This window comes from Pyrus communis, chromosome 11, assembly GCF_963583255.1.
Source record: "Pyrus communis chromosome 11, drPyrComm1.1, whole genome shotgun sequence".
Lineage (NCBI taxonomy): Eukaryota > Viridiplantae > Streptophyta > Magnoliopsida > Rosales > Rosaceae > Pyrus > Pyrus communis.
Genome location: NC_084813.1, coordinates 597,499 through 608,942, shown reverse-complemented (window position 1 = coordinate 608,942; position 11,444 = coordinate 597,499). Strand labels below are relative to the sequence as shown.

Sequence of the window (11,444 nt, the reverse complement as noted above, 5' to 3'; positions counted from 1 at the left end):
GTAAGACTTGCAGCATTGGATTGGAGAATACATATTATTCTTCTGAAAATGCCCATGGCCTTTTTCTTGATGCCATTATTTCGCATTTTCTTTCGGAAACTCAGAGGTCTCCCCAGAAGTGTAAGCAGCAACAACCATGCAACCGGCGTATCACCAAGCCAGTCTAAAAATCACAACTTGTTCGGTTCTCTTTACTCTCAAAGATCGAACCTGACGAACCAAACTTGGATCGTCTTTGACGTTGAAGGAGCTCTACTGAAATCCTCTTGTTTGTTTAATTACTTCATGCTCGTGGCTTTTGAAGCTGGAAATTTCTTAAGGGCACTCGTTCTTTTCCTTTTATGCCCTATCATATTTTTCGTCGGTGACGAATTAGGGTTGAAAATAATGGTGATGGTCTGCTTCTTTGGGGTTAAGAAAGACAGCTTTAGAATTGGCACGGCTGTTTTGCCTAAGTTCTTCTTGGAAGATGTTGGGTTGGAAGCTTTTGAGGTGCTTCAAAGAGGTGGGAATAAAGTTGGTGTTAGTAAGCTACCGCAAGTAATGATCGAGAGCTTCTTAAAAGACTACTTGGAGATTGATATGGTGATCGGGAAGGAGCTAAAGGCGTTTGGCGGATACTTTTTGGGTATCATGGAGGAAGAGGAGAGCCATATTGTTTCGCCGCTTTGGGAAGAACAAGAACATGGTGGAGATGATAACATGGGCTTTGATACAATTGGTATCTCTACCTCCAACAAATTTAATGATCACCAACTATTCTCTTACTGCAAGGTACTTCCCTTATTCAATTTTTACTTGGGTTTAAGTAGTTAATTCAGTTTAATTGACGACTTAATTAGTTTACTTTCCTTTAATTATATATAAAAATAAAGAATTGAAACTTCATAGGCCATAATGCAAAATTTGAAAAACTATAGTCTATATGAATGTCATTAGCCAAATTATAATAAAAACGTACTGATAGTAGTTTTTTTTTTTTTTTTTTTTTCAGCTTTTAAGTTGTTAAGTGATATGATAAAACGGTATAATTATAGTAGGTTATTAAAAATTAAAGAGATTTAGAATAAACTCATATAAATCGTATAAACAATTTTCATATACTTTAAAGAGATTTGGTTTAGTTTTATACATAATTCATATTTTGGTATAAGTTCGTGGACATATCATTTTCGAACATAGGAATTTTTTGTTCAACTAAGATCAATAAATAAAAATTTACTCTCTAACTAAGGTTAATATGATCACCTACTAATATTTCTTTTCACTTACCTATCCTTAAAAACACAAAATGTTGATTGATCCAACCATATTAGTGAATATATTCACCCCTATAAAAGATTTGCAACTTAAAATATTGGAGTAGTGCAATAATGTAGACACAAAGTTATATGTATGTAATATACATGGTTTAGAGGGTCATCAAGAATTTTTTTTTTGTCAAACGATAGAAATGTTAGATTAAATATTAGATTAAAGAGCCAACGGGCCGGGTTTGAACCTACGCCGTGGTGCAAGGGCAACACTTCTCTCCACCACTATGATAAAAGGCCGTCAAGAATTAATGGTACCATTTGTGTGTGTCTAATTGGATTATTGAAAATTTTGAGAGATGGTTTAATCCATTCAGCCTTTTCTTTTTCTTCCTCGATTGCGATTTGGTTAACTTTATGTTCAATTAAATTTAAGTTTTGCAATATTTTCCGTCTTGGCCTGAAAATTTGTTGCAATTTGCACGTACAGGAAGTTTATCTAGTGGGAGATTCAGATAAGAGGAGCTGGAAGAACCTACCAAGAGACAGATACCCTAAGAAGCTCGTTTTCCATGATGGTCGATTGGCTCTCACACCAACCCCACTTGAAACCCTAGCAATATTGATGTGGTTACCACTAGGAATTGCCCTAGCAATCTTCAGAATCATCGTGGGGAAATCACTGCCTTACGACGTGTCGTTCCCTCTACTGTGTTTCAGTGGTCTACGACTGACTCTGGGAGGTCCAAAAGGCCAGAGTGAAACCCTTCCAAAGGACAAGCCTAGAGGTACGCTTTACGTTTGTAACCATAGAACCCTGCTAGACCCTCTCTACATTTGCGTCGCACTGAAGAAAAATCTACACGCTGTAACGTACAGCCTAAGCAAGATGTCTGAGATCCTCTCACCAATCAAGACCGTCCGATTAACAAGAAATCGCCATCGAGACGGAAAGATGATGGAGAAGTTGTTGAATCAAGGGGACGTCGTTGTTTGCCCCGAAGGAACGACATGTCGTGAACCCTACCTCCTTAGGTTTAGTCCCTTGTTTACAGAAATTAGTGACGAAATAATTCCTGTTGCAATCAACACCCACGTCGGCATGTTCCATGGCACAACTGCTGGCGGGCTCAAGTGCTTGGACCCACTTTTCTACCTGATGAACCCCTCACCGATCTACACCGTTCAGTTGCTGGAGAAGGTATCCGGGCTGTCCACTTGTCGTGATGGGAATAGATCAAGCTTTGATGTGGCTAATTACGTGCAAGGTGAGATTGGCAAATCATTAGGGTTTGAATGCACCAAGCTTACAAGGAGAGATAAATACTTAATTTTGGCCGGGAACGAAGGTATTGCTTCCAAATGTACAATTTAAATCCTAAGTATAGTAACGTCAGAGCGTAGTATTTTCTGATTACATTTAAGTGAACCAAATTGAAAGTGAAATCGGCTTGTTACATCAAATTGTTTTGACGAGTTGGTAATCTAACACAAAATAATTTCTGTGGTTCACTAATGTAATCTAAATATGTGCTTGCTTTAGTTGAATCTCATACGTTGCAATGTAAGGTTAAGTGTGTGAATAATAACCGTTTATCAATTAGGGTTTCTTAATCAGAGTGGACAAACTGAACGTGTCCTTTATCTCGTGTCCATTTAAAGTCTTTGCTTTGGTTTCAAGCTAATGTAGTAGGTTTATTTTATACACACCCCACAATTTTACGAAAATACCCCACATTATAAAACTTTCTCAAAAATTCCAACGTTGTTCCTCATTTGTTTGAAGCCACCCCACATCCCCACTCCAAAAAACAAAAAGCACACTCGGCAGCCCCAATTCGACAACCAAGTATATTTGATTACCTCCATAAACATCGGCTGGAAACTCCAATTTATTTGGTTACAATCCAACACTTCGACTCATCAACCCGGATACTCCTTTACCTTTATCACTTTCGTCGTCGAAGTCGTCCTCCCGCACAAGCCACCCCATCGCGTGGCCCCTCTTTGTCTCTCACTCTCAAAAGAACAAAAAAAAAAAAAAAAAAGCAAGACATTTCTTCTAGAGCATCAGATGCAAATGCAATAGAGAGAGATATATATATATAGAGAGAGAGAGAGAGAGAGAGAGAGAGAGAGAGAGAGAGAGAGTTGTGCTATCGTGATGAGAAATTACAATTGGTTGGGCTTTTTTGCCTCTGTTTGCATGAGGTGTTGCCGCCTGCAAGGAATAGTTAGGTGGCTGGGTTTTCTCTTTGTCTACTAACTTAAATTAAATGGGGGTAAAGGAGGAAATTTAAGTGAAAAAATTAAAGTGTAGGGTGCCTTCATAAAATTGTAGGGTGTTAATAGAATTACCCATGTAGTATTATTTTTTTTGAAGAGTACCCATGTAGTATTATTAATTAATGATACATTTTATTGTAGACTAGGGATTCCCTTTATCAAGTATATTATTTTCTCTTCTTTCATATATGGAAAATGTTAGGGAGACCATGTTTTTAGGCCATATATTGTAGACTACAGTTTGTAGACCACATCATGTGACGGTTAATGGTTTGATTCTTTCTCACCTCTCCAACTACCTTTCCATGAGGTAGGGTTTTTTTGGCCCATGCACTAATTTAGTGAGGAGAAATTAATCCAATTCGAAGTTGTTGATGTTTATATTGATCGATCATAGAAGAAAAATTCTGATTCATCATTCCCATTAAGCTTCCTTCCTATTAATCTAGTTCCTTGATTTTGGCTATGGCTAAATGGTTGGTGAATCCTTGCCTTGGAATAAATAAAATCAAATGGAATTTTTTTTTTTCCAAAATAGAATCAAATGGATTGATATTGGTACGATCCAACCTATTATAGTTGATGGTTGGATTCTTTCTTTAATATTAAAAAAAAAAATCCAACCATTAACCGCCACATCATATGATTTACAAAGACATAATTCAAGTAGACGCTCTAGCATCACCCTTCTTATAGGGATGTGATATCCACACACCATTTTTTACTTCTCACACACTCTTCTAATTTTCGGCCGTTGGATCGGATGAATTGAAAAAGATCAATGAACAGAAATTAACAAAGGATGTGTGAGAAATAAAATGGGGTGTGTGGATAGCACACCCCTTCTTATATTATATGTTGATCGTAACTTCCATCTATTTCGCTGAAAGTCGGAACTAAATATTGGTCATGACTTCTCAGCTCTCTATTTTTTATACCCAGAAGTGTTAACAGGTTTTAATTTTGTGTAGCCATCTTTTTATATACACACAAGCCTCTTCTCAACAAGATCTTGTTTTATTGTAGCAAAAACAAAATAAATATAAGATCATCATAGTAATTATGTATTCACCATACATATATATACATATATATATATATGTATGTATATATGAGGCTGGTAAAGGAAGGGATTTTTTTTTTTTTTTTAAATGGGGATTAGTTGTAAGGCTCATGCCACATCGAATTTCGATGATCTAAACTGTCTATTTTACAAGTTGCACCTCATAGATCATCCTTAAAAAAAGCCAAATCGGAAATATTAAGACATCTAATTGAGTTCAAAGAAATTAACGAACACTTAGTTCTATAAGAAACAATGAAATTTCATCGTACTAATTAAATAAGCAAATGGTTTCGGATTGAATCAAATTTTTGGAAGAATGATCTATGAATTGAGATTTACAAAATAGACGATTCAGATTGTTGAAGTTTGATGCGGAGTGGGTCTCCCACAATTAGTCCGTATTTTTATATATATGTGGAAATGACATATGAGAGCCTTCCTATGCTCGTGTTTATATTCTTATAACTTTTCCCTTCATCATGTTTATTAGGTTCAAATCATTGAAATGCAAGGGCTATTCAAATGTGAAATTTTTATGGAACAAAAGCATACAATTTACATTTAGGTTTTCTTTATTAGCCACTTTTGTGCCTCTACTGTTTGAGCACCTAATTAAGAGTATCTGTTTTTGGGGTGAAATTGTTTTCTCCTTTTTCTTTTGTGTACTTTTTGTAATTGCTGCAGAGAAGAACCTTTACTTATGCTTTGTTTGCATAAATATCGTATTCTTTATGTATGCCAGTTCTTCTTAAAAACTAGCTACGCTAATATGTCCATTTGAACTTTATTTTATAAATGTTCGCTATCTTCTGACCCCAAAAAAAAAAAGAAAAAAAAAAAAAGAAGCAATTTACGTGGTTATGGGTATCATCAAGTGCTAGGTCGTGCAATGAGGGAAATATACAAAAAACAGAAAGAAAGAAAAAAAAAAAAAAAAAAAAACAACGTATTTCTTGCCTTGACACTATTTTTTCAAATTACATTGCCTATAGAAAAGACAAATCATCTTTTACAAGATCATGTGATTGCTTCGTCTGTAAATGCAGGCCCTAATAAACAAATATTGATTAGACTGAAGAGAGCTGGAATCGTGCATGGGTCGAAATGAAATGCATGGCTGTTTGTAAATATGTGGTTGTTCTTGCGTGTGGATAATCTACTATATGTCCAAATGACCAACCAAACCAAACCAAACAAAATTAATTTTGTTGGATCAACAAAATACTTCATTGAATGTGTTGCAAAGGCTTTTTGGATCCTTCTCCTTCGGTTTTGGGTCCCTTGCTTCTTTCAAACAAAAATTAATTAAGTGTGTAGTCAAAGTCATCAAACTCCATCACCATGTGCTGTTTTTCTTTTTGGGAGGCTTGGGGCTGGGGATCCGACTGAAGGAATTCAAACACTAATCACCATTTCCATGTCCAAGTCGTACCTATGAAGTGGCATATGACTTGTCTCGTTTGCTGATAACATTGTGTGTACCTTGATATTGGTATGTTGTGTTTACTATCTTTGTGGTGGATCTACACCGATGGTGTTTGTGGGTGGTGCGTATACTTGAAATAGCCATTTAGAGAATTATTATGTTTGTATGTGCGAATTATCTTCATATCAATACATTTGATCACCCAAAAATATTCAATGTGGCAATCTTTATAACTATTCTCGTTTATTAATACAAAATCAGTATATTTCTTGCAAAAAAATCACGTCTAATAATTGATATATTTCTTCTGATAAGGCAAATGATTGTAAATGTGAATGCACCTTTTTGTATACATACATACATATATATACACACACACACACGCACACACACACCAAATGGGGGCGAAAGACCACCGTCTATTGACGATGAAAGAAATTATGAGGACATCAATCAAGACTACAGTCATAATGATGAGGTGGTGTGCAGATATCAAACCAAATGCTATAAACATGAAGAAAGAATTGAACAAAAGACAGATAAGAAATTACCTTGTATTTGAGATACTCAATGAATTGTCTAGGAGTGAGAGAATTAAAATAAAAAATGGTGAAAATATTTGTCATAATGAAAATAATGAATTTAAATTAGTTGTGTAGATATAAATTTGAAAATATTTTTATTTCAAGTTGAAACCAACTTACAAATTTTTGTCTACTGACAATTGATGAAAGAAGCAATGGAGCTTGCAGGCATCCTTGATGATAAAATGAAAATACAAGTGTTTATAAATTTTGGTTGGATATGGGATGGAGTTGAATAATGGCTTCTGTTCTTGAGAGAATTCGCAGAAGTCTCAGCTATGATGGACAAAGTCCTCCTCCTCTGAAAATGAATTTTTCTTTTGTAGGGAGATGAGTCTCGGTTGTTGAAGCGAGATTCCCGGCTTGCATATGCTAAAAGCTGTAAGGTAGCGTTTGGTACGCGGGACGGGACGGAACAGAGTGGGACGAGACGTTCCGTCCCGCGTTTGGTGCGCCTAAAATGAGTGGAACGCGCTGTTCCACGGAACAGATTTTGGATGATTTTTTGTTCCACACCCCCACCCTGGAACGGGTTGTTCCACGTCTGTGGGACAGAAATTTCCAATATTTTTGGACAAAAATGCCCTTGGTTTTTTTCAAAATTTACAACTTCAAAATCAGTTAACAAACCCTAAAAACAAAATCTCTTCTTCTCAGCCGTTTCTCTTCACCTCTGCATCCCTTTCCCCTTCGCAACCTTCCTGCTCATCCGCCGCCAAACCCTAACCACAAAACCCGCCTCCACCGCCTCCGACTTCGTCCGCACCCTCTCCACCGCCGTCGCTGTCGCCGAAACCTACGACGACCCAGATGGAGTTTCAATGAAGGGGGTCAAAATTTCTGGCCGGCCTCTGTACCTGGACATGCAGGCCACGTCGTCGGTGGACCCCAGGGTTGTCGACGCCATGCTTCCTTACTACCTCACCCGGTACGGAAACCCCCACTCCCGGACCCACATGTACGGCTGGGAGTCCGACTCCGCCGTCGAGACCGCCCGCGCCCAGGTCGCCGACTTAATCGGCGCCTCCCCCAAAGAAATCGTCTTTACCTCTGGCGCCACCGAGTGCAACAACATCTCTATCAAGGGCGTCATGCACTTCTACAAGGACAAGAAGCGCCACGTCATCACCACCCAGACGGAGCATAAGTGCGTTCTGGATTCCTGCCGCCATCTCCAGCAGGAGGGATACAATGTGACCTACCTGCCGGTGAAGACCGACGGGCTTATCGACCTCGACGAGCTCCGCTCCTCGATTCGGCCCGATACAGGCCTCGTATCGGTCATGGCGGTGAACAACGAGATTGGGGTTATTCAGTTGATGGAGGAAATTGGGGAAATTTGCAAGGAGTTCAAAATTCCATTCCATACGGACGCGGCTCAAGTGCTTGGGAAGATCCCAATTGATGTGGACAAATGGAATGTGAGTTTGATGTCCCTTTCGGGGCACAAGGTTTACGGGCCGAAGGGGATCGGAGCTTTATACATGAGGAGGAGGCCAAGAATTCGGGTGGAGCCCCAAATGAATGGAGGTGGACAGGAGAGAGGGATTCAGAGCGGAACTGTTCCGACTCCATTGGTGGTAGGGTTTGGTGCGGCCTGCGAAATTGCGAAGAAGGAAATGGAGTATGATGAGAAGAGGGTAAGAGCGTTGCAGAATCGAATGTTGAAGGGAATCAGGAAGAACCTTGATATGGTTGTGGTGAATGGTAGCGAGGAGAGACATTACCCTGGAAATTTGAACCGTTCCGCCCATAAAATTGTACCAAACAACAGCGGAACATGGGTATTTTAGTCATTTTAATCTTTTGGTTTCGTTCCGTCCATGTGCTACCAAACGCAGGACGGAACAACCGTCTTGTTCCGTCCTGCGCGTACCAAACATAACACAGAACATCTGTTCCGTCCCGTCCCGTCCCGTTCCGTCCCGTCCTGTCCCGTCCCGTCCCGTCCCGTCTGCGTACCAAACGCTACCTAAAGGCTGGCGAATGATGATGTTTTTTACTGTGGAATCATGCTGTTGCTGCTGAAATGATGGATGAATAGTAAAAGTGATTTTACTATTCATGGATAGTGCTTTGTCGGAATGATTGCTGCTACTGTTGATGTTACTTTTAGTGATAAAATCACATGCTGCTACTGTGCGATTTACATGGGTAAAATTTTTAAATGATTACAAATTATTACATTTTGAAATTCAAATTTCAAATGGGTCTTGAGAATCTTGGTAATCGGCCCACTTGACTGGTTGAGACGAAGCGTCTGATGAGTCAGAACTTGTTTCTTTTTCTTAATTGTGCAACAAGGTTGCTTCTGCCATAAGCTTGTCTGCTAATTCTTTAAGCTGTGAGGATTTCTCTTTTTTCTTCGAACTTGTTGATTTGGATGATTTGGATGATTTAGTCTTTCTTTTGAGAGAGGATGAATGACTAATGTCTGATAAGGATTGTGTTTGTTCAGGAATTTTCGGCAATGCCTTTGTTGTTGGTGGAGACACCATTGGGATAGGAACAATGGGAAATTCTGATGAAACCAAGTTGATGATTTTTTGGTAGTCGAATTTATCCCACCATTTGACCCATTTGGAATAGTAAACTTCACCTGTTTCAATTTCGTAATTCCATTTCATGATCCAAGGGACCTTGTATTTTGCCATGAACAACGGTAGAAGTGAAATTCTGTCGTCGAAATAGCTGCGATCAAATTTTTTCTAGAAACCATTTGAGAGGATTTGCATGAGATCTTCTGGCAGTAAACTGGTAGTTGGGCCGTGAGTAGACCACCATTTGAGAAACCATGCTGGAAAATTTAACCTGAAACTTTTATCAAATGTTATGAAACATGAATGACTAAAGTCTGTTGTTTGATGAAGGAAAATGTTGGTCCAGACTTGAATGTAATCAAAATAATTGTAGTGGTTATTTGGAATAAGGACATGTTGTGTATGAAGTGGTTTGGTTTGATAGAGGGGGATTCCCCATTCTTGTTCTGAAAGAAATCTTCCAATGTGGAAGGAATGGTAAAATATTTTGTTTTCATGGGTGTTGCTGAAAATGAGTTTGATAGCAATGCTTTCGATTTCACTGAGAATGGCTTGATAATATTTGAGGGTTTTGAAAGATTCAGTTGGAAGATGATGGAAGTTTGGAGGTAGAAGTGTTTTGGCTATTTTTTTATAGGGGTTGTTTTTTATCAATATGGTGAGGGATGCTGAAAAGGTATTCCATTGGATTTTTCTTGACTGTAGAAGTCTTAACATGTGATTTGAGACTTCTGCGAATTCTTTCAAGAACAGAAGCCACTATTCAGCTCCATCCCATATCCATTCAAAATTATAAACACTTGTATTTTCATTTTATCATCAAGGATGCCTGCGAGCTCCATTGCTTCTTTCATCAATTGTCAGTAGACAAAAATTTGCAAGTTGGTTTCAACTTGAAATAAAAATATTTTCAAATTTATATCTGCACCACTAATTTAAATTCATTATTTTTATTATGACAAATATTTTCACCATTTCTGATTTTAATTCTCTTACTCCTAGACAATTCATTGAGTATCTCAAATACAAGGTAATTACCGATCAGTCTTTTGTTCAATTCTTTCTTCATGTTTATAGCCCTTGGTTTGATATCTGCACACCACCTCATCATAATGACTGTAGTCTTGGCCAAAATTTATAAACACTTGTATTTTCATTTTATCATCAAGGATGCCTGCGAGCTCCATTGCTTCTTTTATCAATTGTCAGCAGACAAAAATTTGTAAGTTGGTTTCAACTTGAAATAAAAATATTTTCAAATTAATATCTGCACCACTAATTTAAATTCATTATTTTCATTATAACAAATATTTTCAACATTTCTGATTTTAATTCTCTTACTCCTAGACAATTCATTGAGTATCTCAGATACAAGGTAATTACCGATCATTCTTTTGTTCAATTCTTTCTTCATGTTTATAGCCTTTGGTTTGATATTTGCAAATCACCTTATCATAATGAATGTAGTCTTGATTGATGTCCTCATAATTTCTTCCATCGTCAATAGACGGTAGTCTTCCGTCCCCATTTGGTATCAATTCTTTCTTCATGATTCTCTTACTCCTAGACAATTCGTTGAATATCTCAAATACAAGGTAATTATCGATCAGTCTTTTGTTCAATTCCTTCTTCATGTTTATAGCCTTTGGTTTGATATCTGCACACCACCTCATCATAATGACTGTAGTCTTGGCCAAAATTTATAAACACTTGTATTTTCATTTTATCATCAAGGATGCCTGCGAGCTCCATTGCTTCTTTCATCAATTTTCGGTAGACAAAAATTTGTAAGTTGGTTTCAACTTGAAATAAAAATATTTTCCAATTTATATCTGCACAACTAATTTAAATTCATTATTTTCATTATGACAAATATTTTCACCATTTTTTATTTTAATTCTCTTACTCCTAGACAATTCCTTGAGTATCTCAAATACAAGGTAACTACCGATCAATCTTTTGTTCAATTCTTTCTTCATGTTTATAGCCTTTGGTTTGATATCTGCAAACCACCTTATCATAATGATTGTAGTCTTGATTGATGTCCTCATAATTTCTTCCATCGTCAATATACGGTAGTCTTCCGTCCCCATTTGGTATCAGAGCCAAGTGAGTGGTAATTGTATTAGCATCTTCTTAATCTGCAAGTCAGGTTCATATTTCAGTCCTTCAATTTATAGTTTACCTTATTTGTCGGTCCTCATAATTTGTTTAATTCCCAGCCAAACAGTAAGGCTTGGTCCAAACAATAAATCCCGGGAGATGCATGAGCAGAGCACATGAGCGGAG

General features: G+C 37.6%; 2 protein-coding genes across 2 annotated transcripts; both read left to right on the top strand.

Annotated features, from left to right (window-relative positions):
- LOC137709464 (probable glycerol-3-phosphate acyltransferase 3) lies at positions 1–2,828 on the top strand. The gene is made up of 2 exons (XM_068448552.1): positions 1–774; positions 1,744–2,828. Exons 1-2 carry the CDS (start codon positions 49–51, stop codon positions 2,626–2,628), a joined length of 1,611 nt encoding a protein of 536 aa, XP_068304653.1. The 5' UTR covers positions 1–48; the 3' UTR covers positions 2,629–2,828.
- A 4,247-nt stretch (positions 2,829–7,075) lies between these two features.
- Positions 7,076–9,168, top strand: LOC137707666 (cysteine desulfurase, mitochondrial-like). The gene is made up of 4 exons (XM_068446575.1): positions 7,076–7,157; positions 7,273–8,399; positions 8,688–8,769; positions 9,074–9,168. The coding sequence occupies exons 1-4, from the start codon at positions 7,076–7,078 to the stop codon at positions 9,166–9,168; spliced, it is 1,386 nt and encodes a 461-aa protein (XP_068302676.1).
- The last annotated feature ends 2,276 nt before the right edge of the window (positions 9,169–11,444 follow it).